Source organism: Oenanthe melanoleuca, chromosome 2 (assembly GCF_029582105.1).
Source record: "Oenanthe melanoleuca isolate GR-GAL-2019-014 chromosome 2, OMel1.0, whole genome shotgun sequence".
NCBI classification, from domain to species: Eukaryota; Metazoa; Chordata; class Aves; order Passeriformes; family Muscicapidae; genus Oenanthe; species Oenanthe melanoleuca.
In genome coordinates, this window is record NC_079335.1 from 30004855 (window position 1) to 30028999 (window position 24145).

The 24145-nt window shown below is 37.3% G+C and overlaps 1 protein-coding gene across 4 annotated transcripts; it reads left to right on the forward strand.

Moving 5' to 3' along the window:
* The first annotated feature begins 1636 nt into the window (after positions 1-1636).
* Positions 1637-23647, forward strand: PEX2 (peroxisomal biogenesis factor 2). 4 transcript variants are annotated; one of them, XM_056484722.1, is made up of 3 exons: positions 1813-1902; positions 9428-9509; positions 20103-23647. In XM_056484722.1, exon 3 carries the CDS (start codon positions 20123-20125, stop codon positions 21035-21037), a length of 915 nt encoding a protein of 304 aa, XP_056340697.1. In that variant the 5' UTR covers positions 1813-1902; positions 9428-9509; positions 20103-20122; the 3' UTR covers positions 21038-23647. The 4 variants fall into 4 exon arrangements, with proteins under 4 accessions (XP_056340696.1, XP_056340697.1, XP_056340698.1 ...); XM_056484724.1 differs by lacking the exons at positions 1813-1902; positions 9428-9509 and adding exons at positions 9559-9712; positions 10004-10081; XM_056484721.1 differs by lacking the exon at positions 9428-9509 and having other exon boundaries at positions 1637-1902.
* Positions 23648-24145: the final 498 nt, after the last annotated feature.

A 24145-nucleotide genomic window follows, 5' to 3' on the forward strand; every position in this document is an offset into this window, starting at 1 on the left:
CCTGTAAGTATGCCAAGCATTGACAACTTAGCTCTGCAAGCTTTTGTTCAGACCTCCTGTGACGGGGGATAGCCAGCTGCCTCTGCAGTGTCAGGTCAAAACAGAAGCAAGCATGGCTCCCAGAGACAGCCTCAGCACCAGCCCCACCAAGAAACAGCACACTGCTTAACTCTGGAGCTGCAGCTCCTCTGCTATGCCCATGTGACACAAAGTCTCGCTTCACAAGATCTTAAATGGTAAGCTCTCCACACAAGGAAGCGTTTTTCTTTGTTCCTAATTCAAATATACAATGATAAAATAATGATAATAAATTAAAGTCATGGTTCTATTAACTGGTCCTCAGCCGAAGTAAATTATTACATGGTTTTGTTTTAAAAACAAAGCAAAAATTACCTCAAATACTTTGGTGTACATAGTATACTATTTAAATATTTGGGGTGATTTTCTTTTTTTATTAGTGGTAATAAGATTTTCACTACAATGTTTTGCCATCAAACAAAAGAGTCTTTCTAACTCAGAAGATAGTTACCTCACTTTGCTTAAAATGTACATTTCATACAAAAATATCTAATCCTTTTTGTGAAATCAGTCATGTGAATTAGCCCTATTCACTTCAAACAGGTATTCTAAAAGAGGAATTACTCATTATTAAAAAGTTAGGCATCTGTTTTGCCTTACTGCTTTGTCATTGTGAAAAAATACATGTAAACACTGAACAAAACTGTTCTTTCAGGATCCTGATATTCATAAAGGTCTGCATTTTGATTGGTGATACCTAAGGCAGACCAGAGTGCTATCTAATTTCTCAAGTTAGAAAAAAATGGTAGAAAACCTAGCAATATGTGCCTAGGGAATGTCCCCTCAGTCTCCTCAGCAAAGACAACCTCAGGAAGTTATCTGAGGAACTGTAACCCTTCGTGTCACCTGTGAATCTGCATTCATGAATACGTCAAAACTAAATATAGTTGTGGTTTGGAGATAAATAAATCACTACTTGAGTATCTTTTAACTTTTGTTTAATATGCATTGACAATTCCCCCCAACCTGCTCACACAGAGTTCTTTTAATTTGTTCCCAGAACAGTAATAGCCAACATCACAGTGCAGTTTGCCTCACCTAAGGCGTACAACAATTAAATCATAGCGTTTGAATCACCTAAAACACTTCCGAGCCCGTGAGGGAAAACCTGACACCGATGCCAGTAACTAACCGAGCAACCATGTAGCGAACAGTGCAACTGCTGGAGAAACACGGCCTGTGTGCCTTTACTGCTTCCCCAGTCCCCTTGTTCCTCCTCCCACAGGCCTGGGAATCCTGCCCGCAAAGGCTCCACAGGCCTCCCGCCTCCCCACGGACTCCACCGCAGACTGCCCTCCGCTCCAAGCGGCTCGCTGACCACGCCACCCAGCCAGGAGTTTCTCCATTCCCACACGGGCAGCCCCCACCCCGAGCAGGAGCCGCTACTGGCGCCGGCCCGCCCGCGAACGGCGGCAGCGCCGTCCGGCTCCCACCGCGCCCCCAGACCCGGGGTCACCGGCCCCGGAGCCGCCCCGCCCCCCGCTGCCATTGGCTGCTCCGCCACTCTCCGGGCCGCTGATTCGCTGCTCGGGCTGTCAGTCAAGCAGCGCGCGGCCCGCCCCGGCACGGCCGCCGTGCGGGGAGCCCTTCCCGCGCGCCGTCCCGGTCTCCCGGAGCGCTTCCTGCGCAGGCGCGCCGGGCGCTGGCCGGCGCACTGCGGTCCGTGCGGCCGCCGCTGTGGGCAGCTGCTGCCGCGACCCGCTGCTGCCGTGACCGGGAGAGCGCCCGGGGCGGCTCCGCCCGCGCAGAGCTTCGCTGGGAGGCTCGAGGCTGAGCCCGGCGCACCCGCGGCGTGGCGCAGGGCTGGGCCCGGCAGCGGCACAGGTCAGTCGGTGCGTGGGGCGGGACGAGACGGAGCGGCTGCGGCGGGCGGGAGCCGCTGCAGGGCCGGGGCCTTCGGCAGGCCGGGCAGTCCCTTGGCTCAGGCCTCGGAGCTCATGTTTATAAGAACTTGTGTTTGGCCACCTGCACTCCCCGGTCGCCCCGTTCCGTGAGTGCCGCAGCGTGCGGACGGGGGGCGCTTTCCTGCTAGGCCCAGGCGTGGGTGCGAGAGGACAGAGCCTGGGGACGACCTCTGCGCAGAGGAAAGGGCATCGTATCCTGTCACAGGAGTATTATCATCCGAATTCTGATAGCAGCTCATATGCTGAAATGTTTATAATCTTCAAGGGTCATTCTTCTGACTGCCTGCTATAGGTGGCAAAGAAACCTAAAAATGAGGGTGGCACCTTCCCACTTTCTGTTAACCCAGTTTTGTGCAGCCTGTAAGTAGCAAACCATTAGTTCGCCGCAAAACAAATGTGGGTTTGTTCTGAATGGCCAGTGTGTTTTGACGAACAAATTCTGCTTATGACAGCACTGTATATCTCTTGTATGATCTTTCACCTTGTCAGTGTGAGGGAAGTGTTCGCTAAGGTCAGAGATGAACTGTGTCTAAACTTTGTACTAAATGATGAAGTCTGTACTAAAATTTGAGTCCAAAATACTTTGCCATTTAATTTCATTGGAAGTTAACTAATTATTGTCAGACTCCTGGGGTTTTATAGTTTCTTGAAGCTTTTCTTGACATACAGTTTAGCAACAGTTGTTGATAAAGTTTTCTTTCTAAGACTAAAGCTATTTTTATTCTTTTTGAAGATCTGATTTATCAGTGTTTTCTACTACAAATTATTTTTCATCTTTTGGTTGTGGTTCCTCCTCAGCAGCAGCTTCTTTTTCAGTTCTTGGCTGTCCATCATGACTAGTTTAGCTAATGAAGTGATTAGTAGTAAAACAACTGAAAGTGTCATTGCTGGTACTTAATTTGAGCAGTAAATAAGCTATTAAAGAGAGGAAAAATTAATGTTTTGAGGGTTTTTTCAGTGCTTGTTTATACAGTGTGAAGTCATCAATTTCTGTTACTTGCTGTGGGGTTAAATTCACATCTATAAGATTCATAAATTAGCTCATTAAAAGGGCTTTTTTTTCCTTTTAGTTTTCAGTGGAAATGAAGTAAGTAGGGCACATCAGGAGTACTGAAGGATTCGACAGTTATACTTTAATAATTCTGGAAATTAGTACAGAAATATATGATCATGTCAGTATTGAAATGTCTGCTTTGCTTACTGGTGCCTGTAGCATTAGATGTTAGTAAGAATACTTTTTTGGTGTTAGTGCTGTGTTGATGGTTGGTCTTGATGATCTTGGTCCTAGAGTCCTAGATGATCTCAATGATTCTAGGATTCTGTGATTTACAGTTTTAATTACTGTGATGATTGCAGTGTTCTCCGTATTGTAAGGTTTTTGGTAGAGTCTGTGATTGGAAAGTGGAATACATTTAAAGCTATTGCCTGTGAAGGTTTTGCAAGGATATTATATTGCACCCTCTTTTATGCCTACTAGTCTGGATTTTTTAGGGAGAGGCTAAAAGAGATGGGGTGTTTGGGCCTTTTTATGTAGTGAGAGTTTGTGTGTATATCAATATTTCAAAAGCCTCAGTGTAACATGTTTATATTTGCAGTTTTTAAAGTAGGAATTGAGAAAGTTTATTATTGAGTACAGAATATTGTGAAATTGCATTAATCTGAGGCATATCTTTGTTCAAACTTATAGTTTTTTATTTGTCAAGAACATCCTTTTCAGCAATTGAAAAAATCCATTCCCATTTATGTTGTTCTAATGAAGTAAAGAATTAAAATTAGATACCTCTCTGCATGAGTGTCAAAATTTCTTTTACTTTTCTTAGAAATGTTGAAGGCTGAAAAGTGATAGTAGCAAACTTACGTGTATTTGAATCAGCGCATGCTTACATATATCAGAGCTAATCTTAGAACTCTTAGTATGGTAGTGCAGACTTATAAAATATCATGTTCTGAATTTATTTTTTTAAAAAATATTTCTTAGGTAAAGGGCCTTCAGGTGCATTATGGATCTCTCCACTTGTTAAAGGGCTCCCAAGTAGCTAGAACAGCATGCCTCAGTTCACGTTCGTAGAGTACTAGGGCTCAGGCTAGATCTATGCCTGTTCTGTGCAAGGAAGATGTTTAGATTTGGGATGGAATTGTTTTTGTTTGTTTGACAGCTCTGTTTGTCTCCTATTAGATTCTTTTATTGTTCACCCATGTCTGTAGGTGAAGACTGTAGGTTTAACTTCATTAAAGACTGTAGTTATAGAAAGGTTTTGATACTTAGGGTGATTCAGGACATGTAGGAAGTAAGTGTTCTTGTAACAGACCACATTAAATTAAACTAAAACTTTCAAATAGGTATTATTAGTATATAAAGACTTGATTGAACCCTTCATAGAATAGAGTAGGAAAGGTTATTTTTATACTCTGATAGTTTTTGACACTGTTATGATCCAAGGATCTTAATTTGTTCTTTAACATCAAATTCTGTGGTGTAAGTCAAGAAAGACATTTTATGTTCTCCGTGTTTATAGTCTTTTGTAGTGACAGTCTTGAAAAAGGCTAAAAGCTGCTACCTAGAGAATATTTGGGTAGGAAGAAAACAGTTTATGGCTACGTAGTATCAATACCAAGAATATGGTGTAAAATAAATGACTTTTCAATATATAAATCATCAAAGTGTATCTGAATCCAATATTAACATATAACTGGATATACGAGAGAAACAAATGGTCTTTCAGGGAAAAAAAACTCCTAAACATTTAAATGCATGTTCCAAATGTGGGTTAATGGCAATGTCTTTTCTTGTGTTTTTTAAACATAGGAAAGTATTTTCAAAGCCATGAGGTTCAGAGACAAGGGGAGGGGAGGACAAAGAAGGGAAGAGATGGGCAGCTTCTTGAAGGAAAATTAGTAGTAAATTAAACAGTAGACAAAATCAGTCAACAGTTGGAGATTATAATTTATGTGCCTTGTCACTCAAGTGTTTTATTTCATTATTGGTTATAAAGGCCTGCTCTTGCAAAACTTTTAAAAATTCCACAGCACTGTTACTGCACTTGGAATTTCTGCATTTATTCCATGAAAACAACGATCAAGAAGATGTAAAGAAACAAATAAATTGTGTCCAACTAACACTAACTGATAAGCTTCAGACATAAATACAATTTCATTGAATTAGCTTGTAAGCATGGTACGCTCCAATAATGATAATTAAGATAATAAGAAATACAAATAAACATTTGAATTAAAAGATAGCACTGTATTTAATAAGCAGTGTTCTTCATATATTACCAATAAATTCATTCTGTATTAATGTCAGTCCAACTGAAGAATAAGATATGATATATTACATTTTTGATACTTTGCTTCCTAAACCTTTTAGGTATTTAATTATTTTTGGGCAGAGAGGGCTTTTTTAAGACTCTCTAGGTAATAACTTTTTCAATAAAGAAGTTCACTGTGTTTGTGCCATTTTAGCAATATTTCCTTTAAGCTATATGGTCTCTGACAGAAACTAATGTAATCTATTCCTTATTCACTCGGTTAGTGATATTAGTGCTGGCTTTCTCTGAGAGCCTGGTTTAAGGATAAGAAAGTAAGATCATTGCCCTGGATTTTAGGAAAACAGGCTCAGGCTCTGGCCTCTTCAGGGATCTACTTGGAAGAATCCCCCAGGGTCAGGCCCTGGAGGGATGCAGCAAATCTGGCTGATACTCAAGGATCGCCTCCTCAGAGCTCAAGAGCAGTCCATCCCAACAGTTATGAAGTCAGGCTAAAATGCCAGCAGCTATGCATTGATGAACAAGGAGCTCCTCATGAAAGTCAGACATTAAAAGTGAATGTGCAGAAGCAGGAACAGATAACCTGGGAGCAGTACCACAGTGTCTGAGCATGCATGGATGTGATTAGGAAAGTCAGACTCTACCTGGGGTTGAATCTAAGAGGGATGTCAAAGATAACAAGGATTGCTTCTGTAAATACACCAGTAGCAGGAGGAGTACTAGGGAAAATGGGGTCTCATGGCTGAATGAATAGGGAATGTGGAAAAGGCTGAGGTTCTGCAGGCTGCCTTTGCTTCCATCTCTACTAGCAAATACTTTTAGGAACTGTAGGACATAGGGAAAAATCTGGAGCAGGGTCAATAAAGAAGAGGTTTAGAAGAGGTTTAGGTCAGAGAATACTTAAGTAAATATGAAATAGATAACACTCTGGGAATCAACCCATGAGTCCTGAGAGAGCTGACTGATACCATTGTGAGGACAATCTCAATAATGATAGGACTGAGAGATTGAGGAACTGGGAGAAGTGCCTGTAGACTGGAGGAAAGTTAATGTTCCTTCTGTTTTCAAAAGGGCAAGAAAAAGTACTCAGGGAACTACAGCCTGATCAGCTTTAGCTTGATTTCCCCAGAAGGATGGAAGATGATGGAGCAGCTAGTCCTGGAAACCCTTCTAAGACACATTAAAGAACATGGTCAGGAGTAGTCAGCATGGATTTACCAAGGGGAAGCCATTCTCCACCAACCTGATAATTTTCTACAATTAAATGACTGGCTTGGTAAACATGGGGAGGGAGGGCAGTAAATACTTGCTCAGTAAGTCTTTCAGCAGTGTCTCCTGTGACATCCTCCTGGAGAAGCTGCTGCAGTATGGGCTGGGTGAGCAAATCGTGAGGTTACATAAAATGTGCCGAACAGATGGACCACAGGGAGTGGCAGTCAGTTGTGTAAAGTCTAGTTGGAAGCTGGTAACTACTGTTGTACCCCAGGGGTCAATACTGACTTCAGCCTGTTTGACATCTCCATTAATGATCTGGATGATGCAATGTATGCAGTTAGAAGATGATAATTTTGTCAATTAAAATCAATCTTTCAGTGGAATTACTTAAAGTAAATTTGTCTCTGGTTCCCAAATGTTAGCTATTCATGCAATTTTTCAGAGCATCCAGAAAGGAATTTAAATTTTCAACCTAAATGACTGCACATTGTTTATGGCTTGAAATGGTCTCACTGTATTGTAAAATGGCCAATATGCTGTGCTAAAAAGATGCAGGCTCATAGTCAGATTGTGCTGTATATGTACAGAGAAGGTAGGCTCTCTTTTCTGTAGCTTCTTCAAGAGCTAAATTGTTCCTGCAGCCATACAGCTGACTTACAACTACAAGCATCATCAGTTCACATCTAAACTTTACAAAAATCTTCAGGAAAGGATGCTGTCTTTTTGTAACATAACTCTCTCAGAGATGGGGGTATGGGTTTTTTGGTTTGGAAGTGGAATACAAGAACTTCAGATGTTTATTTCAGACTCTTTTGAAAAGGAAACTAAATTCAGATTTTTCAGAGGGAGGGGGAAAATTAAGAGAAATAAAGGAAGAGAAATTTGAGGAAAAAAGGGAACATACACTATATAGGAAGAGGAATTACAATAATGGTACAACTCTTGATTCAAGATTGATTCTTACTGGGTCTGGGCACTTCATCCTTCCTCCTGCAAGGGAGGACCTGAGAAGGTTTTTTGCTTTTAGGAGGAAGTTGATTTGAATGCTGCTAATATTCATTGTGTCTGTATCAGTAGCTGCCTGGAAATAATGTCCCTAAAAATCTTGTCTCTGATTCTCCTTATCTCCACTCTTACTTTTTGCTAATGTTGTGGGTGGGATTAGAAAATAATGAGTTAATCAAAATTTAAATTCTAAGAAAACTTGAAAAAACACATTAAAATAAAACGTATTCAAAAGTAATGTTAATTCTGTAGGCAGAGAAGCAGGCAAAAAATATCACAGGAGGGGTTTGGTAAGGAGGAAAAACTTTTCCTGGAAAGGAAATTATTGTAATGCCATGACAGTGTGGGTCATAACTAAATCATGAAGGGAAATGCACATTGGAATTGCAGAGGGATTTCACAAGTTGTAACACTCAGACTGCCTAGCAAGGAAATTATTATCCCTCTTCTAAACTGTTACTTGTAATACATGTATGCAACCATTCAGTTGATTCTAAAATGCTAATGAAGTTACAGGATTGAGGAGAAGTGTGGTGGAAGTGTATCAGTCTTTCCTTCCAGTGCGCTTAAAGTTCCCATAATTACCAAGTAATAAAAGTGTCAAAGATTGGGGACACTGAGCACATCAAATTTTCCCAGCACCCCTAGAAGCCATTGTGTATGCCTGACATTTCAAGGTACAATTGTACAAAAAAAGCTACAAGTAGGGAGGAATCACATAGTGTTACTTAATTAAACACAGAGTAGCCTCTCACTTGCCAGTCTGCATGAGTCCTACAGTTGACTTGTACGAATAGTTATTTTCTTTTTATTTTTGAAAGACAGCTAAAATTTCATTACTTGTATTTGTAGTGTTGCAGTGTTTTGCTTGAACATTCAGCACGTTGAAGACTGAAAGAACGGTTCTTCAAGTCAGACAAAAGACTTGAGATTCTGTCTTACTGTTAACTGGTGGTGGATGTAAGAGTATGATGCTGAGATTCAAAGGCATTTGGTTCCACAATTACCTGGTTTTCCTGACCCTGTTGTTCTTTTTACTGGTACTGCATGTATCTTACCTGATTCTGTGGCGACCTGTTTGTGTACTAAATCTGCAGAAAAATAAGTTTAAATAGGATGGGCTTTTGCCAGTAGAAATTAAAATGAGTGCTTGTGCTAATCTGTAAGATAAGGACAGAATACACAGTAGAAGAAAAACAGGAGACAGTGACTGTAGCTGTCAAAAATTGCATTACCTTAGGTTTTTATAGAACAAAAGCCTGAAGAATTAGGCATATATGTCAAGTAAAGTACTGTTCTTTATCCTTACACCAGTTTAGGTCAAATTATTCATAAATTATGCCATATAATACAGAACTTAAAATCTAGAGTGAACAGGCTTGTCTTTTTATTGATGCAGGACTTCATTGGTTCTAGGAAATCATAAATATACACAGTCTGTAACAGCACTGTTTTTACATGGAGTCCTCCTTTTGGTACAGATGTGGGCATGGGTTAATTATGACTTAGGCATTTAGGACAGATTTTACCATTCTTATCTAATAAGTATTTCTAATAAAAGGTTAAAAGACCTTGTGTTCCTGCGGAGCAGTACTTGGATCAGCATTGTTGCACTTGCATATTGCTGAATATTCATGACTATGCAGTTGGTATACATATGTATGCAAAAAGGAAGAAAGTTGGAATAAAATCTGGGCAAGTGACTGTGTTTCATAAATGATAAGCGTAAAGTGTTTAATGCAAAATTGCAAGGTTCTGTCGTCTGTGGTAGATTGAATCAGAGTATATAGAGCAGGTGTTGCTTCTGAATCTCTTGTATGTATCTTCTCAATCTTCATCCTGGCATCTCCATACTTATCTGGTGATCCATTCATATGAATCAGACAGGTAGGAGCAAAACAGAGACACAGAGCTAGGAAATGAGAATTTAACTTAGATGACATTTTATTTGTTTTTTAGGTAGTTTTGAAAGGAAGAAATGTAAGGAGGGGCATGGAAAAGATGCATTAAATTGGGATTGACACTGTGCTTGACAAATAAGGTGATGTGAGATACAGTGCCCTTACAACAATGAAATGCAGATGTTACATATATCATGAGGTATAAGACTAACTTTTCAGAAAAGTAACAGTAACCAGCAAAGGAAGAGTTATGGCTATAATTGCCCTCCCTGTGCTCGCAAGTGTGCGTTCATGTTCTGTCATTGGACCATTCTGAAATGGAGCTGCATACTTCTGCCACCAGGTGATATTTCATCTGCTTTACACAAAAGATGGCACATTTACTAAGCCTTGCATTCTTTTCACTGATGTGCATGCATTGCAGTATTACTTAGCCACCCTTTTACCAGAACTTCATATCCTTATCACTCCCAAAATGTCTTCAAATACTAGTCTCACGGTCATCTGTTGATCACATCAGCAGTTGACACCTACATTATTAACTTAATTCCTAACTTTGCTTAGCCTTTACACCTCCGTTTGCTGTTACATCAGAGATGTTGCCCCTTCCTTACAAGGGTCTGTTTTTTCCCAGCTAACCATTACAGTTACCACTCTGTTCAACTACTTCAACCAAATCTCTCTTCACCATTTTAGTTCATCAAAAATAAAGGTAAGGTACTTCTCCAAATAATTCCCATTACCTAGTTCCAAAGAAAAAAATAGTCTGTTTTGTACTAGGCACATACTTTGCTCAGCATCTAGATCAAGAGATTTTTAACCATGGTTTTTGGAAGTCTTCAAGTTACAATACAGCTTTCTTTTTACACTTTTGGATTTTTATCATTGATTGCTTTAAAAGGAACAACGGCTAGATTTCATTTAGTATAACAGAGAATGAGAATTTATAAGTGGAACTGACACTTCCCTTTAAAGATGAATTTGTAATTTGATGTACTAAGGAGCAGGATGACAAAAGAGGAAATAAGATGAGGGAGGAAGAGAAAAAGGATATGGGATTAAGAATAATAGTGATGGAACATTAGCTTGTTACATGCTTATCTTCCTGTTTATTCCAATGAATGAAACTTAGGCATATCAAGAAAGTTGGTAGAATGGTGCTGTCTCTGGCTTCTATGCTATGAGGAATACAAATGTATTTTGAGGTTTATATAGCCTTGAGTTTAGCATCACAAATTTTAAAAAGCAGTATTTTAAGTGTTAGTTATGAGGTAATTATCAGATCTGGTTGTTTAGATCTAATAATCTGTTTTTTAAGAGTGCTGACTGATGACAAATTTATCTGAAGTCAGTAGAAGCTTTTGGCATTCAGAGTGTCTTTAGGAGTGGCTGGTAATAGTCTTGGTTGCTAGCATTCATCGAGGGGATGTGTTACACTGATGTGGGATTTTCAGTTTCCATCAAATGCTGACAGAAATGACTGATTTACAGCTTCTAACAGTGCAGCACTTTCCTGCTGCTCTTCATTACTGTTGTATCAATTCTGGCTGTTCTGAGCTGGTTTTGATTTTGTAACTTGAAGCCCTAATATTTTGATTCTGGCAGGTAGTTTATGGAAGATAAATCAATGAGCTATCATTATGTTTCCTTGCTGTCTCCAGGCATTCAGCAGTGGCTAATCTCTTGTATCTCATTTTTATGAAATCTAAGTTTACTGAGTTAAAATTGGAAAAGCAACCTGTTATTTGAATGTGTCTTTGTCTTGTGCTTGTTCTTTGGACCTGAAATGTAACTGTAGCATTTAGGATTCTAGGATTATTTACTAGTTGCTCAGTTAACCTCCATAAAAATATTCTTAATTTTATCTATAGGATTGATTTGTTACACAGTCATTCAGTGTTTTCTTTGAATTAATTTTGAGAAATAATCCTTTCTCCCAGGAATATAAGAAATAAATAATAGTTTCTGTGATTGTAGTGCATGTTACTGACTTTTCAATTAGTGTTAGTAGTTATTCCAAACAGTTAAAGAATCAATTTATGTTCTTTAGAAAATGATAGGTATTTGTCTGAAGTATATAGAAATCCAGACAGTAATACAAAATCAATCTTTTTTAGGGTTATTTGAGGTAATGATATAGTGATAAGTTAATTTTTACAGTGATTAAGAGACAACACAGTTGGGGCTCCCAATTAGACTTTGATCTGAGGATATTTCTCTCTGCACTTGATAAGGAAAAAAAAGAGATGAGAATTAATGGTGAGACATGAGGCTTTGAGCAGCTGGGTTTCATGTTCTGTGTTATGAGAGTTAGTGTAAAGGAAGATTTTAAAATTAACTGAATATGTATCATTTGATTTCTCATTTTTAAAATTTATTGATTTTAAATTGACATCTAAAATATCCTCTGCTACTGAGAATACCCAAAAAGAACAGTTAAATGATACACATTTTCACAAAGGAAAAGGTAGAACACTCCACATTAAAAAAACTTCTCAGCATTCTTGTGATGGGTGGAAAGGTAGTTTTCATAGCTATCTGTTGATACCATGAGTGTCAAAGGAGGGATTGTAAACCAAGGCTGTGGTTTGCTTCTCTACTCTCACACACGTGCAGTATGGCAATGCTGAATGTGCAGTACCGGATGTATTGTAGCTCCCGAAGGAAAAAGGAGCTGTGTTATTGTTATCTCCAGAGAGGAGATGATTTCTAGCATGCCTGCTCTGCATACTGCTTTCCCATGCTTGGACCACTGATCCCAATGCTGGGACTTGGCAGAATCTAGTCTGTTGAAAAGGCTGAAAAATTGTTATCTTTAATGTATATCCTGTTGTTTGTGTTGAGATAGTTTATAATAATAATAAAAAATAGTAATAGTGAATATTAAGAGACTTTATATCAGGAATTCTTCCATGGCCTGAAAATTAAAAAGTTATCCAGGCAGAAATAATACAACATGATTAGCGATGAATATAAAAAAATAGCATAGGAATGTAAGAATAAAATTGGTGACTCTGAAGAACAAAATAAGTTTCAATTTCAAGCACAAGAAAAGAATCAATGAAAGGGTCCAAAAATCTGAGTAAGAGGAGGCATGAAGGGATAAGTCCATTACCTAGATCTGTTATTAAATAAGAAAGGAGAACAAGGAACAGACTTTCAAAGACTGATTCTTTCCTTCATACTTTGTAAAAGAGATATATTGTGACCTGCTACTTTCATGAAATTAATCTTAGACAGGAAATAAGAGTGGAACCAAAGCACAGAAGGAATAGCCTAAGGAATCTTAATATAGATGTGCTCAAGTAGCAAATCCTAATAAAATTCGTCCTGGAATGATTGAGGAATTAGGCACTGCTGATTTTATTTATTTATTTAATATCCCAGAGGGTGGAAATAGCCAGCAAAATGGGTTTGTGTGTTTCTGGTTTTGTGCCTCTTTATTCTTCTGTTAAGAGAATTATTGAAGCTGTCTGTTTTGATTCCAAATAAAGGTTCAGGAGTAAATAGTTTAGCAATTAATTTGTATCTAACGATGTGTGGAAGAGCGATGGTAAAACAGCCAGTATGGTTTGGTGAGACCTGTTTGTAAGAAACCTCAATATTTTTCTCTTCTTCATAAGAATAACAAGTTTGGTTAAGAGAACTATAGCTACAATACAGCTTGATTTTAATAAAGTCTTTTTCCTTACATGAGCAAGTTAAGGAAACGTAATATCAATATTGTTTCCATTAGATGTTGGTGTTATCAGCATCAAGTTGAAAGATTGCCTTTACAGAGTAGTTATCTGTAGTACCCTGTCAAGATGAAAAGGCATTAGTGAGTTGGATGATGGAAGAGAACACATGCTTAGAAAAGTTACTGATGATACAAGCTGGAGAGAGGTTGAAAGTTTACGGTTTTCTTTTTTCCTTTGTTTTAAACTTAAGATCTGAATCCAGCGTACTCCTAATCAGTTTGGAAAGTGTAAAATCAACAAGGTGAAAAACAATGCAGGCATTTAACATGAAAAACTCAAAATACATGAATTCAAAACAGGAAATAATTATTCAGATAGAAAAATGAGAGGAAAAAAACATGAAGATATAGTACATTTCAAGGTAAATTGCTGCTGGAAAACAGAGTAAAGTTGTTGTTTTGTTGCGGATTTTACTTGGGTTTTTGGTTTGAATTGGTTTTTCTAGAGGATCATACCATGCCTGTTCTAGGAAGGCAGATGTTGTCTAGTTTTGCAAATCTTCTGTGGTTAGTTGGTTCTCTCACATGCCTTGCTGCTTTTTGCTCTTGAGAAGGTGCAGCAAAATGGAAATTCTTTTTCATTGTTCCTGGTTTCTGCTATGGAATGAGAACCATCCTGATTTCTACTAAACGTGCTTTATACTGAGCATGAGGAGAAGAGTCTTTGTAATTATTAGGGTCATAAAACACTAAGTCATAAGACTACTTAGAAAAACTGTGGAATTAGCTTTCTTGGTTGTTAGACATATGTCAGTGTATTTTTGAGCCTGTGTTCATGCTGCGTTACTGTTTGGTGGTCTGTTGTAGTCCATTCCATCTCTCTGTAAGTATAGTGTTAGACTACATGTTTCGTCTACACAGAAGAGATTGTGTAAGAGAATTAAATCACAAACTTGGTCAAGTTAGTGGATGTGCTACTTATGCATCCTAAATGTAATTTTAAGTTTACAGAATGAGCTAGGTTGGAAAGGATCTTAGGTCATAGGTTGGACTTGATTTTCAAACACCTCCTCATCAATTAAACCGTAGCACTGAGTACCCTGTCCAGTCTTTTTTTAAACACCTCCAGGGATGATGACTCCACCACCTCCCTGGGCAGATGATTCCAGTGCCCAATCACCCCTTCAGTGAAGAATTTTTTCCTGATGTCTAACCTAAACTCCCTCAGCGCAGCTTAAGAGTGTGTCCTCTTATTCTGTCACTGATTGCCTGGGAGAGGAGACCGACACCAGCACAGCCACCTTTCAGGCAGTTGTAGAGAGTCAGAGAGCCTCCTGAGCCTCCTTTTTTCCAGTCTAAACAGCCCCAGCTCCCTCAGCCATTCTTCATGGGATTTGTGTTCCAAGCACCTCACCAGCCTTGGCTGGTTGGCTTGTTGGCTCCTCTGGATGTGCTCAAGTGTCTCGACGTCCTTCCTAAACTGAGGGGCCAGAACTGGACACAGCACTCAAGGTGCAGCCTCACCAGTACTGAGTACTGGGGTAGAATGACCTCCCTGCTCCTGCTGGCCACACCGTTCCTGATACAGACCAGGATGCTGTTGGCCTTCTTGGCTGCCAGGGCACACTGCTGGCTCATGTGCAGTCAGCTGTCAGCCAGCACCCCCAGGTCCCTTCCTGCCTGGGCACTGTCCAGCCACACCATCCCCAGCCTATAGCATTGCCATTGTGGCCAGAATGCAGGACTCGGCACTTGGACTTGTTAAACTTCATGTTATTAGACTCAGCCGTGTATCCAGCCTGTCCAGGTCCATTTGCAGAACCTTCCTACCCTCCAACAGATGGACACATGCTCCCAGCTTGATATCATCTGCAAATTTACTGATGGTGGACTCAATCCGCTCATCTAGATGCTAAGTGAAGATATTAAACACCAGCACCACAGGAGACACCACTAGTGACTGGCTGCCAACTGTTAGGAAAAAATTGTATAAATATGTTTTTATTTTGCTTCTCAAAAAGTGATTTGACAGATGATACTTAAAATTATTTTGAGGCTTCTGCATATATGTCTATTTGTCATCTAATGATTATGCTAGAAAAGCAGGGAATGCGACTGCAGTTGCTCTGAGATAGAAACCCGTTGATTACTCATCCACAGTAGAAAAGCCCTGTGGAAAAAATGGCACCCAAGAGGTTACTTGGATTTTGTATATTTCTGCAGGCAAAGTTTACAGACCTGTAAATTTAAATGTAGAATTTTTGTGGGCAGAATGCATTGACAAATATGCCTGATGGTAATACATCTCCTACTGATAGTCCCAGAACAGGTCAATAATAATGCTTATATTGATAGCAGCAATGCAGGAGATGTTACTTGGTATTATAGCTAAAATCCATGTTATCCCCTTAATTATAATTACATTAATATTGACAGGCTGTTGACAATACTCACATTACTATTGATAGATTTCTGTCAATAACATGTTTCCAAATAAAATATATTCATTCATAATTTCTACAATGCTCAATAACAGCACTAATATATACCAGAAGAAATTCCTTTTTCCCCAGTGATATACAGTAATTTTTTATGTACTGTACAAGTGAGATTGTTTATTTATTTGCTTAAAAAAGAAAAGACAGACAAAATATAGGTTATTTGAGACAGGAACATTTTAGGATTTTTTTTGTTTTGTTTTTTTTCTGGTAGGCAATTTTTTTTGGTATGCAATATCTTTGACAGTAAAGGGAGAACCTTACAAGTACCCGTCTTTTCTCTTGCCTTAAAGAGTATTTATGTAAAAGGTTCATGACACATGGAGTTTATTGTATATCTGAATGTTGATACCTGCCCCTTTCAGTACTGGATCTAGGATTCTGACTTCTTATGTTTTAAGCAACTTAAAGTAAGAGTTAAAACAGCAAGGATTTGACAAATAGAATTTAATGAAAAAACATGGAGGAAAATGAACATTCTCTATATTCTGTGTAGCTCAGCAAAATTTAGAATGCAAAAAATCAAAAAAAGTACAAGATAAGTATTAACAGTTACAGGGTGTGTTTTAATCTAGTTTTAAGATACTATAGTTCTCGTTAATTTCTACTTGGTATTACTATCTGCAAAAACAATACAAACTGAAAACCAACAAATTTCTGAAAGGATTTTTTATAGAAGAAATTTAAAGGGAAATTTTCTACCATAGCAGAATTGAGATTAAAATTTAGGGCTCATCTCTCAAAGAAACAGTTGCTCTTATTCAGATCATTAGGACATTTGAAGACGATTTCATAGGACAATGCAGATTTTAGACTGTCTCTTTTAATATTTGCCTATGCAAAGTAAATATCTTCCCTTTAAGTGCAATGAAACCTCAAATTAATTCAGAAGAAAGCATAGCATATAGCAGAACACTAAGCACACTGAATTGTGCTTACACATTACAATCAGAAGTATATGGATATAGTCTTTAGGTAACTTTCAGGGTCCAGTTAACAGCCATGGCCTATAGCAAGCTTTAAATGTTCTTAGTAGGAAAGAACTTCAGAACAATGCCCATATTTATTGCTTGAATTGAGAACACTTAATTATTCATCAATAAGAAAGCTTTTTTTTTTTTTTTTTTTTTTTAACATAGCTATATTACAAGCATAATTTAAAAGTTAGCATCCTTCTTGTTGTTTGGTATTCTTCCTTTTCCATATAGTCTGTATAAGCATGACTGAAAGTTCAATCAATTTGATAGTTGATAATTCAGGAGGAGACATTAAACATGACACCATTAAACAATATATATTGTGTTGATTCTGTGTCTTTAAAGAAGACGACTTGTTGATTTGACAAAATTTCAAAGGTTAACGAACAGTAGTTGTGCTGTTCAGGCGTGTTGACTCAAAAGTGGTTTCCATTTTCTGTATACAAAGTTCCAGTGCACACTGAGAGATCCAATGAAATTATTTCCTTCAAATACGCTTCTATATAGGATTATAGACATGAAAAAAATATCTGTTAGATTTTGCAGTGAGGCAGTGAGGATGTCAAGCTCCAAGTCCTCCCAGAGAAGATCTTTACAACATTTAGTCTACTCTCCTGTGAAAATTTGGAATAAATTAATTGCTAAAACAGATAGGTTCAGGCATCAGGCATTTGATCAAATTTCAAGAATTTCTGGGGATGGAGATTTTGGTCTCGGTAGACAAAACGTTCCAGCTTCCTTGGGTCCAATTGGAATTTCTCATTTAGTGACTTAACACACAGTTGCCTCTCCTTTATTGCATCTCTCAGAAAACTTTGACTTAATCTTCTCTGCAACTCTTAGGAAGTAGATTATTCATAGACCACTTCTTAGCTGCCTTGTCCTTTACGTTGAACAATCTGAGTTCCTTCAAGCTCTTCTCATATATTGGGACCTGTGATTGCCTGATGGTATTACCTGATGGTATTACCTGATAGTACCCTGTTGGTATTATCTTTTCAGTTTGTTGAGATTTTTTTTTGTACTATTCATAGAAAAAAAGACAAAACTGGACTTCGGTAGGCTCACGAATGCGAAGTGGAGGGTGTTATGCACGTTTTTCAGTTTGCTGGCTGTACACATGCTAATGTGCTCTAAGGATGCACTGGTGGCTTGAGTTCAGCTTGCTTCCTGTCAGAATTCCCACATGCTCTTTTTCAATGCAGGTGTACAGTCATATAGGCTTCCAGTCTGTGTGTATTTCATGATCCATCATAATCCTGTGGATTTGATGCATTTTCCTTTTTCTTCAGAGAAAAGTTCCTGATGACCCATTTGTCACTTGCTTAGGTTTCTTTAGATAATATAGCTATAATGGGGGGAAAAGAATCTGTATTTAGTCTGCCTTATTTATGAGAAACCTACAATAGAAATTACTCATAGAACCTGTGGTAATGAAAAACAGTTGGAAAAGATGGTTTAACTGATGTTGGAAAATAGTATTAGTAGATGGATCAAGGAAGTTGTTTAATAATATGTCCCTTTTGAGTAACTTCAGCATTTTGGAAGGAGGTTTGTGTGTTGGGAGTTACATAGAACACTGAAACAAGTAGAACAAACTGGAATGAGTAGAAGAGAAAATGAAGATGACATTAGACTTCGAGGGGTTTTGAGTAAATAACCAGTGACAGGTTCCAGAGCAGATGGCTCTGGTTCCTAAAATGGTAGTGGAGTGAAAAGATGAGGGATAGGATGGTGGATGGTCATTGGTGCTGGAGTTTTTGAAGTGATGCAGCAAAATCTAGTAGGGGTTGAATTGACACTTTTTTTATATATTTAGAGGAGGAAAGTATTTTGGATCATACTGGAAAATGTTTCCTGTGCTTTGGTTTCTGCTGCAGAAAAGACGAAGTGTGAGGGAGACAGCCTTGGGTACTTTGCCTTTGTATCCTGTTTTCTCCATCTGCTGTGGGTTCATGCAATGAGCCCTATAGCTGTTTGCCCAGAAGAGGTGGCCTTATGCTACCTTTTGCTTTCTGTTATAGAAGGAGGAGTTTAAAAAAACTGGGTGGAGCTATTGTATACTCTACCCATGTAGCAACCTTAGCTAATTGAAAATTACTGTTACACACCCTACACTAAGGACAAAATCATATTTCCTTGCAGTGATAGCTAATTATGGATATGGAAAACTACAGATGATGTTTTATGTTGTGTTTTAAAATTTCTGGGGTTTTCTGTTTGGCAAATATGGTTGTTCATTTGAAGGATTTTATTTTTCGTATTCCTGGCATCATTAGCAGCCATTGCTACCGAGACTCTCTGCAGCATCTTTTACTCACAGTAATCTTGTATGGTTATAAGTTTTTTCTCTTATAAATAAAAATTTGAGGTTCTACCTCCTATCTTTTCTCTGGAAAGCTTTGGACTCCTTGCAGGCCTGTTATGCAAAGAATCTGGTTTAGAAAGTGAAATATGTTACATACTGTCTGAAATCACTTCTGAATCACATTGGGGATTTTTCTGTTCATAAAGGGAAGCAAAAATTGGTTACCCTACAACTTTGCATTGAGGTGTTACCTGTATTTTGCTTTGGCAACTTATTGCATTTATTTCTCAGTCAGACTGCCAGATGCAACAACATTTAAAAGAAGCCATTTTAAAAATTATTTTAATGTTTCTCCATGATGCTTGAGCAAGAGGAGTATATGTTGGTGGAAGTTGCTAGTACACATTAATCATCTTGCCTGGAAATGTTATACGACAAGTAGCACAATCCCTGTCAAAAAACACTCTAGAAAATATATGCAGACTTCAGTGAAGTACTGTATAATAATTTATGTCTGAATGCTGAATATTTCTTTAATCTCATATGATTTTTTTCTGAACAACTCACTACCTTTATTGAGAAATATTTATTCATTCCCACCTTAATTTTCATCCATATCTTCCTAAATTTGTCAGTATTTCTATGGTTTTGCTTTCAGCTGTAGCAATTGAAGTGTTCGTATGGCAGCACTTTTTCTGCCTCACTGTTCTTTTCCAGATTTTTTGGTTAGTATGTTCATTTTCCCTATTTCTTCAGAAAATATCATATAGTGTTACAGTTCTTCTTTCTGATCAATTTTAAGGTTCAATTGAATATTACAATTATGCCCTGCAATATTTTTTTAAAATGTATATATGCATTTATTAATGTGTGTATATATATATAAATTTTAGATTTTTCTGAATATCTAGATGATGTTGAACACTTGTTTGTAACCCAGTGTTAACTGTTTGAGAGAAATAGTCAAGTGTAATTTCTTCTAAAAATGATATTTTAAACAAATTTAAATGTGTACTAATTTTATATTAATGTAAAACTTCCTGAAAGGAACTATGACTTTTTAATAATATATTTATAGGGAATTCTGAGAACTTTGTTTTTTTTTGACTACTGCTGGTATATTATATTTGTTATATATATATTTCTATATTTTTATATGTATATATTTATATATTTATATATATTTGTTATATATATATTTGTTATATTTAATAAAAATAGAAATAGGAGATATTCCACTATACTAAAATTTATTTGTGTTTTATTTCTAGAATTTTTTTTTTGTGAAGAAATGGCCTCCAGCATTGGGAATGAAAAGAGTGTGAATCCTGTGCTCAGAATAAGTCAACTTGATGCTCTTGAACTAAACAAAGCCCTGGAACAACTAGTGTGGTCCCAGTTTACCAGCTGTTTTCATGGATTTAAACCAGGGGTATTGGCTCATTTTGAACCAGAAGTAAAAGCATTTTTAGGTCTTATATTATGGAAATTCACTATCTATTCCAAGAACGCAACTGTGGGACAGGCTATTCTCGATATTCAGTACAAGAATAACTTATCTCAGACAGAGAAATACCAGCCACTGAGCAAACACCAGAAGTTATGGTATCTGATTTTCACTGTTGGTGGAAGATGGTTGGAAGAAAGATGTTATGATTTATTTAGCAATCGTCAACAGCAATCTTTCTGCAAAATTAAGAGCTATATTAGTTTTGGATCTGGACTTCTTAAGCTTTGTGGACTTCTAAATTTTATGATTTTTCTTCGGAAAGGAACATTTGCAACACTTACAGAACGCATTCTAGGAATTAGGTCAGTTTTTTGTAAGCCACAAAGTGTTCGTCAGATAGGGTTTGAGTACATGAACAGGGAGCTCTTATGGCATGGCTTTGCTGAATTTTTGATATATCTGCTACCATTCATTAATGTACAGAAACTGAAACTTAAAATTTCGTCTTGGTGCTTGCCCATCACAGGTCTTTCCAATAATGAAAACACATTAGCGGCTCACTGCAGGGAATGTTCACTGTGTGGGGAATGGCCTACCATGCCACATACCATAGGCTGTCCACATGTTTTTTGTTACTACTGTATTAAAAGTAACTTTTTATTTAATATGTATTTTACATGTCCTAAATGTGGCTCAGAGGTACACAGTCTTCAGCCATTGAAGTATAAAATTGAAATGACAGAATTGCATGTCTGATATGAGGTTGATTTAGATTTATACTTTACATGATATATATTGAAGAGATTAATGGAAAAATTCAGAAATTATTGAAAGCAAACTGCTGAAAGATGGTTTTGGAGACTCTGGAATTTATTGTAACATGTATTTTTACTAGTGTTAGGATTTTATTGAGTAGCAGTGCCATAATGCCTTACCCAACTGGGCAGGTTAGGGAAACGTAGTTGGATTTGCTCTTCGTGGAGCGTGGGAGAAACAACATTATCAGAAGGTTCAATAAGAACTGTTACTTGCAAACTTCAGAACATTCCAATTGAAGAAGGCACTTGGCAAACAGACAGTGCCGTTACCAACTTAGCTAGTAGATGGATTTAGTGGGAAAGTTGTCATTTTTGTGCCTAAAGAATAATTTTAAATTTCAATTCCCAGTATGATGCTACACTAAAGAAAAAAAAAAAACCAAAGGTATAAAGATGGCTTGAGGAAAACTGTGCACTTTCTAGCCCTTCATGAGATGACAATTTTCTCTGGCAACTATGTCTTTGAGTTTTAATTGCACATATATTATCTTCTATCTCTTCCCTTAGCTGAGGGATGAAACCCATCATCCATTGGTATGTGGCAGACCCACATTCTTCTGAGTTAGCACCACTGAAGTAAACTCTGTACTCATAAGATGCTGTCTGTAGGAATTGCCACTCATGTTTTTTGGTGTGGTCTAGGTGGGTGCCAAATCTCAGAGTTCACTTCCACACAGAAAAATATCACAGTTATGTGCATAATAAAATAAGTAATTTCCTGCATTTTGCTTTCATATTTGCTTTCCTAGTTAGCTTTGCAATGTTTTAATTGTTCTAACACTTCATCCATTTACTTTTCAACCTGGTTTTATAAGATTATTTTCTTTTTAATTGCAATCTTTTTTAACAGGAAGTCTTATCCAGAAGAGTCTTATTAACACAAAAATACATTACGTCCTCTTTTGAATCTTAAATTGTCAAAAAATATATACAATTAAATTAAATAAATAGCTTATGGTGACTCTGTTCTTGATTTGCAGTCATCAACAGTCAGTCCCAAATATAGCAGGGTAACTGCTGATTGAGTAATTTTGATCTACTTTTATGAAATGGTTTATTACATTCTTCATTCTACATTCTGATTAAAGCAACCCACTAGCCTATTTGCTTGAAGATCTTAAATTCTAAGTTTTGATCTTTACAGTAACACATAGTGCTTTCATCTGATGTAATTAGATATAGTTAGCGGGTGGGCAGCCCAAAACTTCATTAATTCTGCTACTGTTGTGTGAATCAACAGAGACTTCAGAGCAAGTGCTTTCAGATACTGTGCTGCAATATTATTTGCTGTCAAATGTGTGTATTAGAGGCCAGCCATATTTCTGTTATTTGCTGTTGCTATTAGAAGCAGCAGGTGCAAACCAGCTTTTATTAGAGTAACCTGTTTTTATTAGAGTATGAAAACTGGCAAGTCATTTGAAGAGCATCCTGAAGTTACTTCTTGATCCTTAAAGAATTTTGTATGAATTGTCCTTCCATGTCACTTAATATCTTTTCCCAAAGAAATGTATTAGCAGCCCTGACTTCAAAGTGATCTAATGTCTCCAGAAACACCATCAGCATTTTTGCTACATCGGTCTTTAACTATGTTTATTAAAACTTGTATGCATCCAAAATCCAGTGTTTGTAGCTTACTTGCTGTGGACTCTTCATTTATTCTGAAGTCTCAGAGGAATATTTTATCAAAAGAGCATGGATTCTCTGTACAGGCCTCTGCTAGGTGTCATGTCCTTCTTATGTAGGAGTCAGCTTCTTTCCTATTTAGAAATGTTTCATTTTCCTGAATATTAAAGAATGTTTTCTTCCTTTTTCATTCCACCTCCCTCTGTCCTGTTAGATGTGCATAAGCTGTATGAATTTCCTGGGGTTTATTTTGTCTCTTGCAGCTTCATGCAGGCAAAGTTTGTATTTGTTACACTATCAATACAAAACCTATTTCAAGCAGTTGTTGTACAGCTGTTTTCTGCTGTCTCTGCTATATCACACTTTACTGTTGGGGTTTTTTTCTGGAACTAAACTTTTAATACATAATTTATGCTGACTTACCTATAGGAAAGCATTGGCCTACCTCTGTAGCACCTCCTCATCACTGTGTTGGGTTGTAGCCCATAGCATTAACAAAGTTAGTAAAGTCTGTGTCTTGTGGCATAAACAGTTTTTGTTGCCCAAAGATGCTGGATCTTAAGGTGAGGGTTTAGTTGTTTTATTTTCCATGCAAGTAAGCAGGTACCAAGCATCTCACAGAAGTAGGTGGTTTGTGAAAAAATGGTTGTTTATATCAGATACAGCTTTTTTTTATCTCCCATATGGTAAAATCTTTGCTCAGTTGTAGTCACAGCTGAGATGAATGAGAGCAGGATTCCTACTTGAATATTGAAAAAAATCCTTGCTATCAGCTTTCCTTTTTAGTACTTCAGAATCAATAGTCAGGATTTTCCTGAAACACTTTAAAATTAAATATATACTTTTAAAAATATTTTAATTCTGTTTTGTTGTGTCTTGTGATATATAAGCTGCAGAAGAGTCTTAGTTGAAGATATTACAGGAACCAGATAATTTGTAGACCAATCAAAGGATAGTTAGTTTTACATATTTATTACCTTGATAATTTGTCCTCATAAGCATTATTTTTTTATTATTTTTTATTATTACTATTTATTATTTTTCAGGTTTAAACTATACTTTAACAAAGGACTGCTACATCTGGTCCTACTTTCTGCAGAAGAGGGAATAAAATTTATTTTGGAATGTTAATTTTTTTTAAAAAGAGAGTTAGTGTTCAGCTACCATTAGAATGTACTTTGAGTACTCATATGTGCATCAGTGAAAAGGATGAATGCTTAGAATTTAAGGAAGCTAAAGGACCAGAACTTCTCTTCAGTCTTAGATAGGAGTTACAGCCTTGTATTGCCAGTTTTCTTTGTGCTCAGCTGACTTTGTGTGCTACATGAACATTTTCATTATCAAAAAATGAAGGCATAAATGAAACAGATTAATTATGTTAATAAACATTCTAGAAAACTTTTAATTTCTTCATTTGAATGAG